Genomic DNA, 20,218 nt, shown 5'->3' on the forward strand with positions numbered 1-20,218 from the left:
CATTCCTAAAGTAGTACACTACACCTTTCAAGTATACGACAAGATGTACTCTATTGTGCGGAACATTACACTATAACGGTTTATCAGGTTATCCTTGACCTAGTTTAAGTTGCCAACAAAATTGAATGTAGTCATCTTAGAAAATTTCTAACATTCCCCCAACGCCTTGAAGGAATGTACAGGATATTGCTCACCATACCTTGAAATCATTCAATGTTCGATGAAGTGACTCAAAATTGATACAGTCGAGGAATGAGGAAAGCTCTCGTTATTCGTAATAGTAGGAGGGAGGCAATTTCTTGTGGTAGAGTCACGTTTCGTATGGAAAGATCGTAAGAAAAGAGATGATATTATCAGGACGTTTGGGTATTTAGATTTTTATCTATAAACACAATTCCCCTCTTTATATAAATGTTCCAAAGAAACCTGTTACATCGAGATCTGATTATAATTAAGTTTGATGCCATACGATCCCATTTCAAGGCGGTCTGATGCGCTTCAATGACGTCAAATACCTTGGATTCTCACTTCAAATGAACTTAGTGACTTGTGGTCCACTTCCGAAGAAGTCTATTGCTTTCGGATCTCGTTTCAATTAGGTCTGGTGTTTCGAATTCTCACTTCAATGGCCTCGAATGCCGCTTCAAGCGGAACCGAGTGACTCGAGGTCCTTTTCGAAATGTTTAACACTTTGGGATTTCATTACAATGAGGTTTGTTGCCTGGAATTTGTGCTCCAAAGGGGTCTACTATCTCGGATCTCGTTCCAAACATTTAGTGCCTAAACTCCTATTAAAATTATTCAATAACAATCACCAGCAAACTTGTGAGGCCGAATACCCATTAGTGCCACGTGATGTCGCGAATAAATTCTGTTATAATATCTCGATAATAAGAGTTAAATTTAAACTTCGTTCCTAATCTTTTCCTGCAGAATTGTTTCGGTAAACGACCCGAATAAGAATTCCAACGTGATGTAAGATGCAATAACGGGTTAAAACTGGTTTATGTTATATATTATCGGAAGGTTAGAGGTGTGTAAATAAGAGCGAGGCGACGTCATCGCTTATTCTGTCGTGCAACGGTAATCATTACGTCACTCTACTTCCGTTTTTCCTCGAAGTTTCAAACTGAATTATGCACTCGTCAAAACGGAAAGACTTAATTATTTATTACTAAACGTATGCCATTAAATATTACAGTTGATAAGTACAATTTTCGGTTCATCGATGGGGCATTACAAAAATCTAGGTTTGCGAATATTCATGAATAATTTGAGAGAGTTTAGTACAATAAGATTTTTAGTATTTAGTCATCATCACGAATCGCGGTAATCTTCCATGAAGTAGAATCCTAAGTAATACGATCACCCAAAGCACCAGACTTTCTTTCAATACGATTCTAAGGCACCAGATTTTCTTTCGATGAAATCTTTAGGTGCCACATATTCCTTCAATAGGATCATAAAACACCAGACTTTCCTTTAATGGGATCCAAAGGTACTACATTTTTTCAGTGGGGTTCCGAGGCACCAGACTTTTTTCAATCGATTTCGAGACTTTAGACCTTCTTGCAATGGGGTCCGAAGACACTAGACCTTACAATAGGATGATGACATCGGGACTCCTGGCAACATTACGCATAAGTAACCTTTTTAATAGATATAAATGTGTTTTTGGGGAGAAAATTAAATGTACCTACGTCCTATATAGATTAATGGACTGAAGAATTGACATAACAATATTATAATCACTCGTAACAAAGGTTGCAATTGTGCAGAAGAAATCTGATACGGACTAATGAATTTCTTTCATAGTAACAAGCATTTATTTTATTAATTAAACGTCATAATAACATTTATGTAAACATAAAGCGTGACATTTGGAAGAAGGAAAGAAAATTTATTAACTTTTTAACCTCGTAAATCTCGATTCGATGATACAAAAAAACTAAAAACTTTGTGCCTAGTTCATTAAACTTTATCACTGACCTTCCCGATCCTATTTATAATTTAACAATCGTTTACAATAGACACACAACTGGGTCATTGCAGTCTTTATCCATATCCTCGGCGGAAGGAACTATTTCTTATCGGTTAATTACAATACGTTTGATTTTTATCCTCCTTTATTTATTTATTTTTTTAACCTTTATCAGTGAATCGTTAAGATATTCTTCTATTTGTAGATGTGTTATTGACGGCAACGCAACTGGAACCCGCTGTAATTTAAAACATATTTATTTAAATTATGATGTAGAAATTAAATACAGATCGTTTTTTGTGAATTAACAACAAGCCTAGTGTGTAGAAACACATTTATCATCACTTCCTTCCGACGTAGCGCTTAAAATACTAGTTGAATCACAAGTCATGCGAGTAGGAATGCTGCAGGATTCAGGGGGTTAGCTTTCCAGCCCCCTTTTGGGGGTGTTCCCGAGTAAAACCGATAGTAAAATCTTTTATAAAGTGTATTCTTTCCTATCTTCACCCCCTGCAGAGGTTTCTGGATCCGCTATTGGTTAGAACGTTAGAACGGTGCACACGTTGACAAAAAAAAACAAGTAGGAAACGAATCTGCAGTTCCGAGAACACACGCCCTCGTCATTGGATAGAACCGGTGATAGATAAAAGGACGCGAGGGTCACAGTACTGACGTCATTCGGTAAACCTGTTCTCACCTCTCTACAATGTCTGCCGCTCGTGTGTTCTTCTTCTCGTGCTTAACTTTAACTGTTTTCTTCAATTTTGGTACATCGGAGTGCCCGAATAAGAGGGTAGAAGATCCTAACGACGCTTACGCGTACTACGAGCGTGACGTTCGTAAGGAGTGCCCCCCAAATACCGCATTTGACAGCTCTACCCGGGAATGTACGGAATCGAAATGGAAGAGTCTAACGGATGAACCTAAACATCGTTCAAAAAGATCATCGGGTAAGTATAGAGTGAACAAAGGATGCTCGAAATACACAAATCCAGCATCCTCCTAAAGGATTAGAGCGATTTGGTGCGGCGTAAAGCTTATTTTTACAGATTTTAAGCCATATTTCGTATGGAAAAGTAGTTTTATACGCGGCACAACCATATAAGTTAATGTGTACTTGTGGAAACACGAGAAGGGCAATTAATTATTCAAAAAATTTACATCCCGCTAATTAATGGTTGCGGTTGGCGATCGTGTTGTATTTTTGGCAAACTGGAATGTCGAGTAGATGTAGATTTAGATTTCGTGACGGAAAAAATTTAATTATTTCGTATAGAAACGTGATAAAAACCAATCGAAATTTGCCAGAAAAAATCTATTTTTTGATGTTTAAGTAATGGTTTTTTGCAAAAAAATTTACTTTAAAATGTGCAATGACGTTGCTAGAAAGATAAGGATCTGTCCAAATAAATAAACTTGCGAGTGTTTGCGAAAATTTTAAGATAGGACTTCAAAATGACGCGATTTCTGCCAGAAAATCCTCGACACGAATGACAAAATCCCAAAAATTCCAATTAATTAGCATCATTCGCACGTTTTTTTTTTTGCAGTTTTGACGATTTGTGCCGTTTGTTCTTTGGGTTTTTGTAGAAAATTCTCTTGGGTTTTTGTAGAAAATTCTCTTGGGTTTTCCGTTAAATCAATTATTTATTCGAATAGAAGTAAGTTTGTACGTCATTATCTGTATTTTCTGAGACTAAAAGATGTTCTATAATTGAATTTTTTCTTGTTAGAATGTACAAAAAATGTTGAGTCAGTTCTTGATTCATAAATCTTGAAGAGAGAATTCGAGTATGAATCGACATGATTTTGCAAGTATCGGTACTACTTTATCGCATTCGTGGGGGTGGAAACACATTACGCGAGAAAGGTAGGATCGAATCTAAATCATCGGGTGAAGGGCACGATTGTCGATCGTGACTAGTCTTAAAATTAACCAATTTGGGGCCCATCTTGGATAATACCCCTAAACGCTGATCGGTGGCCTGGCCAACCGATGGCCACGCGGTGTTTCCCACTTTTCATCACGTGTCTAACACCTATAGGAGTCGATTTCTCGAAGAAAATCCTTCCGGGTGGTACCTCTGTTGGCAGATCGCCCGTAGGTTAGTTCAATCTAATCCATAATCAATTAGAAAATTTAGAAACTGTACTTTCTAGTATGGAATATAAGGCCAATTCTTCGTGTTTTCGTGTGTATAAACACTAATAAATCTTTCGGTTAGCAATTTTAGGCACGACACCCTCATTTTAATCAACTTCAAATGAGTTTTGAACTGAGAGCTGAAGAGTAACATGGAAATTTCATGAAGGGGTGGCGGAGTGTAGCGTATCACTTTGCGCGTTAAAAAACCGTGTGAAATCGATGAAAACTTGATTACAATGCCTTCGGCACTAGCTAAACTCGAAATTTAACCAGTAATTTTCTAAAAATTTAAATTAATTCGACCTCCGAGTGTAGAAGACAAATGCGAGAAACAGGTTTGTAAATGATTCCTACACTCATTGATGAAAGGAAGAGATAAAAGCTAATTGTTTTGATTGAATTTAGTGCGCTAATTGTTAATTTTCTCACGTGAAAATTCACAATTGTTGAATTTTCCGGCTTGGAGAACAAAGAAAGTGAGAGTTCAAAGAGTTACATTTACAAGAATCCATGCTCAACGTAACGGTTTATGGTAGATTTCACATACATTTTCACTTTTCTTCATTGAACAATGCCTATTACGCAGCATATTACGCTAATTTAACGTGGCAAATTGTAGGTTCACGAACACCACAAAACTAGGCCATTAAGTACATATAAACGGTAGGAAATTGCGTGTTAAAGTAATCATTTTACGGCAGTTAAACCACTTAGCTGGCCAAATTGACTCGTGTTTCTAGTGTTCCCAGCATAATTTTAGCAAAGACAGTGATAAAAATAGCTCTTATTCGTATCTTTCAGGTGACGAGATGAAAATAGTTTGTTACTTTATCAGTTGGGGAATAAATAGAGAAAGTATTGCGAAATTTACAGCGGAAGACATCGATCCTTTCCTCTGCACCCATATTATCTATGCATTTGCCAGTTTAGATAAAGACGACCTCATTATGATACCCGGAGATAAGAGAGTGGATGTAGACGAAGGTACTTTCAAGGTAAAAATTTAGACACGAAAATACTGTATTATTCAAAATTCGAAAATAATACACGCGTCTTTCCTTAAATTTAGAGTGTTGTAGAAGTAAAGAAGAAGAATCCCAAGCTGAAAGTCTTATTGGCCATTGGTGGATGGGTAGAAAGTGGAGGCGATAAATACTCCAGAATGGTGAGAGATTCGGACAGAAGGAAGAAATTTGTTAAAGAAGCTGTGGAACTTTTAAAAAAGTACAAATTCGACGGGCTGGACCTGGATTGGGAATATCCAGCTTGCTGGCAGGGAGATTGCAAAAACAGTGATAAAAACGACAAAGAAAACTTTGCTAAATTGTTAAAGGTAAGAAATTACAGTCGAAACGATGCTCACGCTTGAGGATGCTGGCGAGGCTCTTAAGATCAAGGCCGTGTTGAATGAAGAAATCACAAATGATGGGTGGCATTTTACTTTCTTTACAGGAGCTAAGAAAAGCATTCGATAAGGAATCTCCATCCTTGCTTCTTACGGCTGCAGTCAGCGCTGGGATGTATGTTTCCGATCACGCTTACGACGGTGAAAGTATGGCAAAGTACGTAAATACACTTACGCTAATTGGTTTAAATTAAAAATAAGATAGTAATTAAGTATTCGACATTGTGCCCGTAGGTACTTAGATTTTATAAACGTCATGACTTACGATTACCACAATTTCAATGATGGCAAAACCGGGCATCACGCGCCTTTCAAAGCCCACCCCGAAGATCCCGATAAGAAGAGCAATGTTGTAAGTGTCCTTCTTAAATTCCTTATCCTATCGTTCGTGGGGATTAACATTGTTTTCTTAGATGTCTTCGATGAAATATTGGAGCGAAGAGAAGAAAATTCCTAAAAAGAAATTGATTATGGGAGTGCCCGCTTACGGTAGGACTTTCAGATTAGTTAACCCTTCTAATCACGGTCTTTTCGACCCCACAAATGGCTCGGGCATTCCCGGTCAATACACGAAAGAAGGAGGAAGTTTGAGTTACACGGAGGTAAGAAAATTTCTCGGGTGTTTACACAGAAAACTCGAATATTAAATTAATAAAGAATTTTCCTGGCAGATTCTTAAACATATAAAAGAGGACGGTTGGAAGATGGAAAGAGACTCGTACGTGGGACCTTACGCCTATAAGGGCGATCAATGGGTGGGATTCGACGATCCCGTAGCCGCTAAGGATAAAGCGCGATACGCCAAAGACGTGGGATACGGGGGTGTTATGGTCTGGGAGTTATCCAGTGACAATTTCAGAGGACTTTGGGGCGACAGGAAATATCCACTGATAAATTCCCTGAAGGAAGGGGTAGGAAACGGAGCGAAAATCAATTTGAATAACTTAATCTTGGTAACTGTTCTACTGGTGTGCAATTTGATACTATGGAAGAGCTTCGCATGAAACGTACTCCAGCTTCATTTGTAAACGCACATAAATTAATGCGTAAAAGTATTTTCTGCAATTAATGTTTTACACCGTTTACATTTACAGCAACACGTTTTACAAATTTATAAACTTAAGTACAAAGTTCGCTTTGTATTAATTACAATTATTGTACAATTTACACTCACCAAATATAATTATTTTTGTAAAAATATGTACTTAGAAAATATTTACATAGAAAAATATACAATATTTTGATGAAAATTGATCGGAGATGTTACATTAACTCTGATTGGTCGAAAACTGAAAACACTACGAATCCTTTACTATTTATCCAGTAATGATCGCGGAAACAGTTCTTACGATCAATATTCATCAAAGTATTTTATGTAATATCTTAATTATAATACAGAGAACCGCCTGTGTTCTCGAGAAGAATTTATCTATCTCAATTCGTCCTGAGTAAATAAAAGCTATTTTAATTTACAATTGAGCTTAATGTAATTATATTATTAAAATAAATAAATATTTTTTAAATAAAATACAATTTCGTGTTACAAAAATAATTCCTGAAACCTCGATTCAAAATAATGTACGTGTTTGATATCATACATCCAGTCAATTCGATATCCTCGAGACAAAGACAGGAACTTCTATTGTCATCTGTGTGAAAGGAACGCGTCAATACACCAACAAAATATATTATTTTTTTTCAAAATTCTACCCCGTTTTGTCTGTTAACATTCTTTTTAACACAGGATTCTCTCCAAAGAAATCGCCAGAAAGTAAATGGAATCTGGATCCTTCTGATAGAGGAATCCGCCCTCCTTCTTATCACCTACTGTATAATAATTACGCGTGAATATAGAACGTAAAGTAGGGTAGAATAATCACACCATTCCTTGGTTTATTATTAAAATAATATTACTCTTGCGGGGGTGGATACCGGACGAAAGCTATTCTCTCTTTGTATATGTATTGCGCATAGGTCTGCAATGGGCCCCTTTCTAACACTACAGCATTCCGATAGAACTGTTGAAGCGTCAATAAATATCTCCGAACGGATCTACCTCGCGAATAACCTTTCAGTATATCCAATATTCAATTTCCTATTGTTTCGGGTACTTCGGTTTAGCGACACACTCGATTTAGTGCCAATTTCGATGACTATTCGACTCTAATTTCCGGCTAACACGGGCTACCTCTGTGAATATCACTTTATTGTAATTAAATACGAATGTTCTTTTTAAATCGGCAGTTTTTATATAAACGGGATATTACGAAATAATTTGAACAGGTGTTTTCACCTGAAATTTTGCTTATCATAAGATAATTTCTCCGAAGATTACTGCATAAAAACTGCAGAGTGTGACGAAGAAAATTGGCTAAACGGTAAAGGATACGATGTTACGTGATTAAAAATTACATCGTAACACATATGCTTGTTACCAAGCAGTAAGCAACGTGTCCAGAAACTAGTGTAACAACTATAATCCCTATCTGGGAAGTAAACTCTCAATTAAGTTATTTTTATCGTCCTACATTAAATATACAGCTTTCGAACAGTAAATAATGTTTATAAAAATTGCTGGTGTTAAAAATAACGGGAAAACACCTGGCTAAACTGTCTGTCGATATCCTGTATATGAAATCACAGAAAGATATTTAAAGACTGCCGGACACACTCCAGACAATACATCCAATCCAAACACCTACACCACAGTTCAGTCTCGGTTTTTCACAAAAACACTTCGATTTCGTACAAGAAAACTGTAAATTCCGTGATATAAAGTAGCTCACCATTAGCTGAAATTTTCTGTATTTCCGATTATTAGCCAATGTGTCGTCCCGAACGTCAAATCTTTACGGTTTAGGGGATATTTTGCAACATTAAATTTTATCAGTGAAATTATATTCTAAGAATAAATATTATTCGTTTATCTAGAAGTGTTTAGTTACGTTGACGAAGATGTATAAAGCCTTCCACTCATTTCTTATCCCGAGTTTTATCGAAATGATTTTTTTCTCTTTATTCCTCTCCATTTTCTTAGCGGGTAAGTCGTATAATTAATGTCTTATAAACAGAAAAAACACGTCAATGACGTCTTTACATTCCTAGAAGTTACTCCGTATCAGTTAATGTAAAAACGTTAAGTGATCTCGTGTGACTGATCTGCGCCACTCGGCAATGGTCTCGCTATTCTTCTTCCATTTGTTACAGATACTCGCTACGCATTTGCTCCCCAATAATCAGCATTTAGATAAAGGTAAACCGTTCTGTGCCTTAAACTGTAAGGATATTTTCAAGTTAACCCTTTCTCTAAGCTCTTTCTATTATGGGTTCGGCCAGCCACACAATGGGGATGCTGGACGGTGAGGGACAGAGCCCGAAATAGTCAGACGGATCTCTGGGGATTTTTGACCCATTCGGATTCGGTCCTGGGTCCCTTAGAGCGACAGGCTGATGCACGTAGAACTCCGTGAGCATTAACGTGTTCGACCGTGATGACTAAAGAGAGGGATTGTATGACGCGAGAGTTTGGATTCTCGTATTCACAGAAGATCCAAGTACACTTAGCTTGATTTTGGAGAGGAAGATTAATGGCAGGAGAGATCCAAAGTACTAATAGCTTTCTTAATTAAAGAACAGAATGGACCAAACTAGAAACACTGAGAATAGTTTAGTACGACATTGCTTTAATTTGCTAATGTTTGGCAATTGGCTAATGTATCGAAGATTTATGTGGTAGATCGAACACCAGATTGTGAACTCTCGAACATTCCTTGAAAACTCAATTTATTCTTCTTTCCTTTTCAGTTGAAGGCAAAAAAGAGATCGTTTGTTCTCTTAGCGACTGGGCGCAGTACAGACCAGGAAGAGGTAAATTCACTCTGGACGATGTGGATCCCAATCTCTGTACCATCATCAACTACTCTTTCGGATTCTTGGATAAGAAGAAACTGGTAGTGGATGTGAAGAACAAAGAATTTCTCCAAAATTTCTCTCGGGTATGTTAAATTCTTACATCACAGCAGAAAAAATTGGTCGAATAACATTTTACATTTCAAATTTCGGCAGAAATTTGCTTCGTTAAAGAAAAAGCACCCGAATTTGAAAACTGTGTTGGCTGTGGGAGGATGGAGCGATAGCGAAGACGGACGGAAATATTCTAGATTAGTGAAGAGCATACGAAATAGGAGGAATTTCATAGACGGTGCCGTTGAATTTTTGAATAAATATGATTTTAATGGATTAGATTTAAATTGGGAGTATCCTGTTTGTTGGCACGCTCGTTGTGACGATTCCAGAGAACGAGAGAAATATCAATATGGCGTATTTATTAAGGTAAACGTTATGTAACCTTAATTTATTTACGTATAAAAGAAGAATACGTAAGTATATCTTCGCGCTCATCCTACAGGAACTAAGGGATACCTTCGATCATCGTGGTTTGACAATCAGCGCCTCCGTTTCTGGAAGCAAGTATATTATTGACAAGGCCTACGATGTACCTGTTTTAGGACGGTAAGTGTCTAGTGCCGCTTAAAAGATCAGCCCAGAGCTTAATAAGTTTGGATTAAGAATTAGCATATGTATTATAAGGCATAGAATACGCATAAAGGTCATATAGGAGTTGACACTTAATGAGACATTTTAAAATTAATAACAGTCAAATTTTCAACGTAGTTATAAAATCTGTTCCTAGATGGCGCTACGCTATACATTCTTATAGAATTGTATTTGTATTTTTTCTTGTAAAAACGATCGAATTTATTTTTTTACTCAATTTCTTTGAATTTTAGAATTTTAATTGAGTATAAAAACGCTAAAATTCAAGGAAATTAATTAAATGCAATTATTGTTGTTCTGGTATATTTAACAATTACGTTAACACTGTAATTAGGGATTAAGACGTAGAAAATAAGGAAAAACGTGTTTTTAAAACGTTATTTTTAGTTATTTTTATGTTGTTACGCTTCATTCCAACAAATTTTATAACAATTTAGTCATTTAAATCGATAAAAGTCACAATACTAGACACGTGTTTAACAGAAGGATGTTTGCTAAATTGTAATTTTTTTTACTTTGTTTTTTATTAAAAAATCAATATTCTGAAAGAAATGAATACTTTTTTTAACTATAAAAATAAAAAGAATCGATATTTTCTACAAATCAATTCAATATTTGCGTTAATAAATCAGATTCAGTTACTATTTCCGTATCCATAAACATCCTGTTCGATTAATCTGTTTCAATAATTACTTTGGAATAAAAGCACGTGATTCGTCGAATTTGAAATTTAAATTTAATTTTAACGGTTTTAATGCAAAATTGACGTTGTTCATTGGATAAAAGTTTACAACAACTTAATTTTTTATTATTTTTATTGAAGTTTTATGTATAAAATTATTAAAATAGGTATTAATTTTCAGATCTCTTCATTTGATAAACGTGCTTACTTACGACTTTGCTGGTACTTACAGAAATGAAACGGGCCATAATTCGGCCATGTCTTACGTTTCTGGGGATACAAATCCTCATCTGAACACGGTAAAACAGGTTTTTTCTCGATTATAACAAAAGTTAATTGTTAATTGAACGTGTGGCATCACCGGAACTAAGAGAATTTCTGACTTTTAAAAATGGAGTACGGTTCGAGATAAGTTTATAATAATACTTTTGGCTGTTATTGCGGTTTTCGGTTACCATAGAGACCAAACATCCACAATCCTGTTGCTATAGAGACTAAAGTAATTTTTGTTTCCTTTATCGTTTAAGGATAATTGAAGCACAAAATTATTATCGAACTCCGATACTCCGAAAATCGGTTTTTATTTTTATTTTCTATTTTTTAAACAAGAAATGAAAATATATTTAATATTTTTACTTGCGTAGGATTATGCCCTGAACTATTGGATTAAAAAGGGAGCTCCCAGAAACAAACTTACCGTTGGGGTTGCCGTGTTTGGTAGGAGCTTCACCTTGCTGGATAAGAAGAAAAATGGGCTCTACGCGCCTATAAAAGGAAAGGGACGTGCAGCCGAGTATACGGACGAACCTGGTTTTATGGGATATAACGAGGTAATGTTACGCGATACAACAAATTATTACGTGATACTAAATACGTTTAATAATAGCATAAAGGTGACGATATCAAAATTATAGCTAACGAGTCTGTCTGTCACGCTCTTTGTTTCGAAATTACGAAAAATTTTCTCGTATAATCGAATTTTTGTATGAAGAATGTTTATATTTATAAAATAAATTCCCGTTTGAAGTAGTTTAGCGGCGATGCACGCGACGAAGCGAAAGAGATTTTTCAATTAAAAAAAAGCACTCGCGAAGTGTTCATTACGAACAAATGTTAGTTGAGGAAGTGTTCGTAGTATTACTTAAGTTATTTTCGCATTTTTCCTATTTTAAAATAAAATAATAATCATTAGAGAACATTCGTCGCGCCTGTACGTCGCCTCTCGTACAATGTGGTAAATAGGATGGATACGAAAATAAATTCATAAAATAAATAAATGACAAGTTTCTTTTTCTCGCTCGACTCGTATCTTTAATTCTATACTTCAACTTTTTTTTAATATTGTATTTTTCAGGTGTGCCAAAAGACGAGCAACGAAAATTGGACGGTCCGAAGAGTACCTGGAGTTGGTCCCTACGCATTTAAGGGGGATCAATGGGTCAGTTATGACGACCCCTTATCGGCTGCGCAGAAGGGAAAGTATGCGCGAGAAAATGGGTTCGCGGGAGTCAAAATTTGGGAACTGACCACAGACGACTTTGGCGCTTATTGTTGCGGTGTGACTTATCCCCTGCTTCGAGCTCTTAATTATGGATTGAGGAATACGGGAAGCGCTGGCAACGATAAATGTTAAACTTTTGTCGCTCCTTTTTAATATGTATTCTTAAATTAATTTTATTATAATTAAATTAAGGAAGATAATGTACGTCGTGTCCGGTAGCACTCGTTTAACTCTCATCGATTTTGTACCTTTGTCGTAGATAATAACGGGTTATATTCAGATGGATTATCAATTATGATAGTTTTGATTCGAGAGTAATTACACGTGATGATATAAACCAATGAGCGCTTATTAACCGTAAACTGACGAAATAATTATAATTGGATCTCTCGCACTTAATAAGGTCGCAATTGTCTCTACGTGACGCAGCTCTCGGCCAATCAAAACTATGAATTTTCTATAAAAGAAACCTTCGCTTCTCAATACTTTACGTATGAAATATATTATTTGAATTGCAAACATTCTCTTGTTTATTAAGTCGCCATTTTGGTTTCCTTTTTATCAAAATATTTTAAGTGGCGCTCGTTACATAATTCTACAGTGAATTCATAATACAATAGACTACAAATAGGTACGTTACATTATATAATAGACTGCATTATAGTCATTGTTTCCGTATTGTATAGTTTATGTATAATATTATGTCATACAACATAGGTTGTCTCGTAGTGTTTTATTCTAATATGATAGAAAATTACGATTTATTTAATGTTTTTTTTAAGAAAGGATAGTTTAATAGATTCCTATCTATCTATTGTATATTCTCTACGTGTATCAGTGTATTATGAATCGTGTTCTCTACATTCTTTAGGAATCATTGGTTACCTTCTCTACATTATCCAGGAATTATTATTTATTAATACATATTTTATGAATCAGAATTATCGGGGTGGCTGTTGTCCATCTATATTCTCCGGGGAATTATAAAGCCAAATCTATAGGAGAGTCCTACAGAGCTTAATAGTAACTTCCTACATAAAAACCACGCGATTTTATAATTCCTGTTTGTAAAACTTCCTTCGTTTTTTTATATTTAATCTTTGGACTCGTGCAAATTTCCATTCTTTAATTTTTAAATATTTCATTCTTCGGCTTATTACTGTTTAAATTTGTAACGTCATTATCATTATTTATCGAGCAATTTAAACACGGACACAACATTCATTTCTTGTATGAGCCGTATTCGTTTAATGGAGGAACTAAATCATTTCAAAATTATTTATTTATTTAAGCAGAAACGACAAATCTCTCCCGAGAATTTCTCTCTTTGGAAGAAAAAAAACAAGGAATATAAACAATAAAAACAGAGATTAATAACAACAAACTTGTAAAGATTACGAGTCGCTTAACTACAAGTTGGGCATTTCGTTGAAATACGGACAGACACGCTAACTGACGTCTTCTTTAACGCATTTTTCAACGTTTAATAAATTTAATAGACAGACAGACAGAGTTACATTTCGCTCATTAGAAAAAAAGATTATTTAAATTCCGATAGGAGACGAATATATTGAGGAACCATTGTCAATTGTTTAATAAGAAAATTGGGTATTGTGAGGAGCTACCTTCAACAACAGTCCATTACATTGTTAAAATTGTTTGTGGAAATAGATAATTATATTTTTATTGTGGATAAACGAACCGAAAACGGATAGTCGAAATAGAAATCTTTAGTAGAAAGTCCGAGAATCGATTTAAAAAATTCGATACTCCCTATTGACTTTCTATATGTACTTTCAATACTCGCTCATAATCATTTACCATGGTTTTCCTCTTTGCCCGAGAATTATATTATATTTATAAGACAGAATTATTTTAAAAAACTCTAAAGAAACACATCACCAATAACTAGAATTAAAATATCTTCAATAAATTTGTAGATATGTACAGAAATCCAGAAACAAAATGGCGTACTGTACGTTCACTGACCCCAGGCAAAGTATTGTTTCGAGCTTTTATTAGTAAATTTAAAATATAGAATTATTCGCAAGCTCCGGAGAATTAAGTTACCATAAATTAAAGTTAAAATACTATCAAAACCCGTAAATACATATTGGAGTACACTTAGATTCAAAATGGCGTACATTCACCAATATCATTTCCAAATATGACGAGATCAAGAACATCTTTTTATTAAATTATTTTCAGCTTTTTATGATGAAATTGTGCGTATTTTTGCCGAAAATTCGTCTTGTATTGTTACAGTCGCCATTTTAGCATGAATTTCTGCGTTAAATTCAACCACCCTTCCAGCTAGTATAATGCGCGCAACCATTGGATAAAACGCGCTCCAAAAGAATTTTTAAATCGATTTTCTTTATTTCATAACAAACTAAAACATTTTTTAGGTTAAAAAAAGAAATTATCTATAAATCTAATTTTAATTATTTACAGTATTTAAATTCCCATTAACGAAAAATGCTGCCATCTGTGAACGGTTTCTATCAGTACTCGATCGGGAATTTTTAAATTCAAATAATCCAAGTAATTACACTTAATTAGATATTAGTTAATTAATTTTTACGTAATTTAAAATAATAATTATTTATTAAATTGTTTAAATTTATGCGTAGTAATTAATAAAGAAAAATAAGATTTTATTCCAATAAAATAATTAACATTTTCTCCTCTAGATGGCGGGACAAGTTTTTTTTTTACTCCCATGGTTTTTTTCATGGGGTAATTTAAATGGAAAGAAAAATTTTCCAGATTAAGTCAGAAAATTAATTAAGATACGGAAATGTTTAATGGGTTCAATTAAAAAATAAATTGGCTAAAAATAATTTTTCTTATTCTCTTAATAGTTTCAAAAGAGAAATTTATTTTATTAAAGAGGTTTTTTGGGGGTGAATAATCATTACGAAATTCCAACTTGTATAACATGGAAATGTCGTTAAGTATATTTAATTTGCAAGTAATTAGATATATTTACTTCTATTCGTCCTCCTTACACGGTTCGACCCGAAATCCCTTCTGAATTTTTCATTCATTTTCTAAAAATTAGTGCATTTTCGGCGTAAAAACCTGCCTAAGACGAACGATTCTTAGACAGGTTCGCAATATACCATTAATTTAAATCTCACACACGCTTAAACATCATTTCGGCATATTTATTTTGAGACCAGTTCGTCTTAGGCGGGTTAATTCGGGATGGTGTTCGTCTTAAACGTCATTAATTTCGGGAGGAGCGTGTCTTAAGCAGGTTTATCTAAAGCCGAATACCTGTCTAAACTCGCGAGTTCGCCTCGGACAGGTTTTTTATACGCTTTAAAAACTATTAATTTCGATAGAGTTCGTCTTAGGCAAGTTTTAAGCGAGTAATTTTTCGCTTTTCGCCTGACGCGGGTTCCTATTTTAAGGGCATGTTTTTAATTTCGTACTTCAGATTCTTTCCTCCAAAAAAAATACGAAGAATTATAGAAAAAAAAAATACTCGAGAATTCTTTCTAAATCGGATTTTCTCTTGGTACAAGTTTATTGTTGATTCTAGCAAATCCAGAGAACGATAACGTTCGTTATTCTTTCTCTTTCCTCCAATAGAATCACTTCTTATAATGCTTAACCTGTATCAAACATTTTAAAACCTTCCCCCAGAAAAATTTATTTTTAAAATAGAAATTTCCGGATATAAATTAATAAATATTCTAAGATGTCCGCCTATGGCAAGTTTAATCTATAAGATCTTTCGAGTACAACTCCATTCCTGAGAAATTCTTGCAGGTTCGAAAATTAAACAAAAAGAGATTGTTTAAAAACCTGTATAAGGAGAAAACGCGTGTTGATAATTCTAAAAATACATTTTATCATCTCGAACTTCGAGAGAGGAACCTGTCATTAGCGGACGAATTTCCTAAACTAGAATATCTATCATTAAAACAGTTGATTATTGTTACGAAACACAAGCTTAATAAAGAATACAATTTAACCTGTCTAAGATGGACACGTGTCCGTCTTAAACGGGTTAGATCTCACCTTTTTACCTATTAATCACATTTCACTAAGATTTTTTTAGCCGAACAATCAGAAGGCGATGAGGACATTCCTTTTTTCTGTTATTTATTCACCTGTTTTCTTAATAAATATTTACCTTTCTTGCCAAATTTATATTATTTTTAAAGAAAATATTATTCTTTATTGGAACAAAAATTTAAAAAATAAAGCGATTGTTCTTCCCCCCCCCACAATACAAATTTCAACCCATTAAAAAAAGGGGCATCGAAGGGGTTCAAAAGGGGGGACGAAATCGAAATTCGACAGTTAAGAAATGATGGTGCAAGGAGAGGCGAAGATCCAAAATTAATTTAAATTTTTTGGAATTTATTCAAATTTTGGACAATGGGGAGGAGAAAAGATCCGAATTGCTAGCGTTTAATTTGGCACCCGCCGTGATTGTGATCCATTTTTCCATCGGTATCAGGCCATTTCGGATGGAAATTTTAAAAATTTTCAGGGAATAAAAAAACAGAAAGTAGGGCGGTATGTCAGTCGGTAGAAAGTAAACTTTTGTTGGCATTGAAAGAGGCGGAATGGATAAAGGTAATCTTACAAGAAGAGTTTTCCAGCCATTTCAATACGCGTAGCAACTAATTTGCATAGAAAGTATCAATGGACGTATCCTTGGCCTGATTTGATGAAATTCTATATATTTAACGCCTATCCTGTTCTGTAACGATAAATTTAATGGATGGTCGTCTAAAACAGGTTTCATTCGACGTGAAAGAACTTAAAAAAATCGCTCGAATGGGCGAGGATCTTGTAGAACGGACACTCACAAAAGCATTGTTTTTTGGGTAAACGTAACATTTCATTGGTTAAAATTTCAAAAATTTTGCACGATTTCGAGTAAATTTAAATGAAATTTCGATTAATTTTCACGCAAAAACGTTCAATCGATAGAGTAACGCGAACGTTTCTTATGACGTTTACAATTGAGTCTCATTGATAAATATGCGTGATGAATCGAAGATACACGTTTCTATGCTTCTAAACAAACACAGAAAACCCTTTATTAGTCGCGTGTGCGATTAAAAAAATAATTCTATTTTTAAGAGTTTGGGAGAATTCCCTTTAGATTCGTTAGAACTTAAGTACACCCCGTTAAAACCTTCTACCTTCTAAGAAGAACGGGTTCTTTCCCTCATTAAGACCAGTAATTTGTCATTTTAGCGCGTCACTAAGCATCGTTTAAAACAGGTTAATAAGCGTATTTTTAAGCAAATTGATTAAAAAAATTGGCGGACCTCTTAAGCAGGTTCTGCGGAAATAGCTAGGTTTAGAAGATTCGATAGCGCTTAAGTCGTCTTAAGCAAGTTTAATAGTTTTTTCAGACTCTTTTGTGTAAAAGACAATGGTCGTCTACGACGGGTTCCTCCAAAAATCATTAAAAAAGGAGGTCATTTTAAAGAAAGAAAGAGGGAAAGTCGGCCATCCCCACGCGAAACAAGAGGTGGAAAATAGTAATAAATAGGAATTTCGAGCGAATGGGGAGGAGGGGGAAAGAGTAAAAGTCTAAATTGAGAAAAAAAGCGGAAGAAACGTTTCCCTTTACGATCCGGAACATAAATATATAATTGCTTGTTTATCAATTCGAGCGAGCGTAAGTCGCTGGATGGCGCTACAAATTCAATTGTGGCGCCCGTGGAGCCCCATATATCGAAAAACATATACCGGGCGCCATCTTGTTTCCCGTATCCCCGCGCTCACCCCCCAAGAAATACTCTTTTTTTTTCGGCTGTCATCGTCGCCGCACTAGAGAATTGGGCGCGTGCCAACAGGGACCCAGTTGCTAGGGATGACGTTTCCGGGTGTACCACATCCGCGCTATTCTTATTGAACGCCACCGATTTCGCGGTAACACCGGCTGCGTTATGGACAGCGGACGGAGAGGCTACAGACAGTGCGAGGTTGCGTGTTACGCCAACGAAGCACCCCTGGGCCACCATCGTCGTCTACAACGGCCTTTCGACCGTGTCGGTGGCCACGTAACCGACCCTTTGGTACCCTCCTGCAGTTCGCTAGGACTATAGTGGAGGAGCCGTTCGACTGAGGGAGGAACAGTACGCGCGCGCGCGGGTGTGGCGACTTTACAGAGCCGGCACTGTGTTACGTGGTGTGTACGACACTCCCGGAGTCCCGCTACACCCCGTGTTGGATTAATACCTATAAAAGTCGAACACATGGATTAAGTGTGAGGGGGGTTCGGTTCGATCGTCGAGTGTTTGTTGTGTTCGTCCCGTTTACGTCGGAGAAAAACACAAGGCAGGGAGCGAAAGCACTGCCATGTTTCGGCGGTCGGTGCAGCCACTCGCTTCTGTCAACACAGTGATTCGTTACCCAGCCTTTTAAAGCAAAGCCAGGTGATCAAGGGGTGTGATCACCCACAGACCAATGGGCCTGATCGGATATGGACGGGAACAGAAAACTCCGAAGAACCAGATCTCAGCAGTCTTTAGGAGATACAGTGTCGTCCTCTTCGTGTTGGATTGATAACAACCAAGATGTCACGAGCACCAAAGTTGAGCAAAACACCGAAGCCGATAGCAAACCGTCGACTACTTCCAAACCCGGTAGGTCTACCTTTATCTACACCTTTATTCGCACTCCCCCCCCTTAGGGACGTGTCTCTAACAGTACGCGACACCCCGCGGAGGGGGGAGCTATCCCAAACTAGAATCGATTAAAATCACGCATTTAATCAACACGGGATGAGGAAAAACAACGAGGGGGTGAGCATTTTTCTAAGTCGAAGGTTGTTTACCGTCAGTTACAATTTCCTCCTATTAATACACAAACGTAAATAATGGAGTTCGTTGCTTCCCACTTTCCAGATAAAGTAATTTAACTGGTCTATATCGGTCATTTTTATTTATTATTTTTTTTATCTACGAAGGAGGTGCATTTGTGTACCTCAATCGATACACCGCACCGGCGAAAACTATCAAAAATTTCCCATCTTCCGGTTCCGTATCGTAGTAAAGACACACAAAAATCGCACGGGACTGTTGTCGTTACTCTCTTATTACGTAATTAATACGGTGTTTACCTAGCCACTGGGCCAAGTTCGCCCGACGTTGTCGCCGGTGTTATACGATAAGTTTGTCCCACTTATGCAAATGAGGGTGGTAAAGACCCCCTCGAAAACTTGGTCTACTTACGAGACATTGTTCTTAGATGCTGTTTGGTGCACACCCATTGCCAGTGTCGAATCGATATAGCAGTTGCTCCCGTCCAACCTCTGCAGTATGGTTTGGTCGCTTCCATTCCTTTCTACCAGTACATCTGTAGAGTGACCATCGTAGATGCTTTTCGATCCACCCCGCCGACGTTTACGTCGTTTAAACAAAAATCATTTAATGACCCACACCTAACACACTGCCCTACTATCCGCATTGAAGCCCCACTTGTCGTCTCTAGCCTTTAAACATCTCCCTCTTTTAATCCTCTACTTATAAACGCGTCGAGCACCCCTCGAGTGTATACGCGTACTTCCCCCCCGGGCACCAGTTTAGGCATTTGCGAGGTGACTTCCCACACCCCTGAACACTTAAATAGTATAGAAATATTTACACAGTCAAGATTAATAATTACGTAGCATAAAACGTCTGTTATAGAAAACAGCTGTTACTTCTGTTCGTTACGGAACACGGTAATTGTATATTTTTTTTTATTGTTCATTAAAATTTGCAATTATTAAAATTCGTTTTTGCATCGACGTTTTTGTCCCCCCTCTGCTTTAATTTGCGATTAAGAGATAATCCCCCTCCCCCATTTGTAGATAGGAAACGATCCTTTGTTATCGATTTATAGTGTGTAACGAGGCTAAATTTCGTAGAAATACGTAAAAATGGGGTGGGGGTAGAGACTCGTGTGTACAGGAAACACAGTAA

General features: G+C 36.2%; 2 protein-coding genes across 3 annotated transcripts in view; both read left to right on the forward strand.

Moving 5' to 3' along the window:
• Positions 1-2,374: 2,374 nt before the first annotated feature.
• On the forward strand, positions 2,375-12,476 carry LOC111635854 (probable chitinase 10). Its single transcript, XM_023380960.1, has 13 exons — positions 2,375-2,931; positions 4,929-5,122; positions 5,197-5,460; positions 5,580-5,689; positions 5,767-5,884; positions 5,946-6,134; positions 6,204-6,534; positions 9,337-9,527; positions 9,598-9,864; positions 9,941-10,044; positions 10,953-11,070; positions 11,416-11,601; positions 12,126-12,476. The coding sequence occupies exons 1-13, from the start codon at positions 2,688-2,690 to the stop codon at positions 12,402-12,404; spliced, it is 2,595 nt and encodes an 864-aa protein (XP_023236728.1). The 5' UTR covers positions 2,375-2,687; the 3' UTR covers positions 12,405-12,476.
• Positions 12,477-18,210: 5,734 nt separating this feature from the next.
• The window catches only part of LOC111635855 (ecdysone-induced protein 78C-like), a 114,951-nt gene continuing 112,943 nt past the window's right edge, over positions 18,211-20,218 (forward strand). Inside the window, exon 1 of one of the 2 annotated variants that reach the window (XM_023380962.1) lies at positions 18,211-18,898. In XM_023380962.1, coding sequence (XP_023236730.1) covers positions 18,736-18,898 — 163 coding nt within the window. In that variant the 5' untranslated portion in view covers positions 18,211-18,735. The remainder of the gene's footprint in view (positions 18,899-20,218) is intronic. The other variant, XM_023380961.1, reaches the window with a different exon arrangement.

The sequence above is a fragment of the Centruroides sculpturatus genome, unplaced genomic scaffold (assembly GCF_000671375.1).
Source record: "Centruroides sculpturatus isolate CEXI.00-Female unplaced genomic scaffold, Cexi_2.0 scaffold1022, whole genome shotgun sequence".
Lineage (NCBI taxonomy): Eukaryota > Metazoa > Arthropoda > Arachnida > Scorpiones > Buthidae > Centruroides > Centruroides sculpturatus.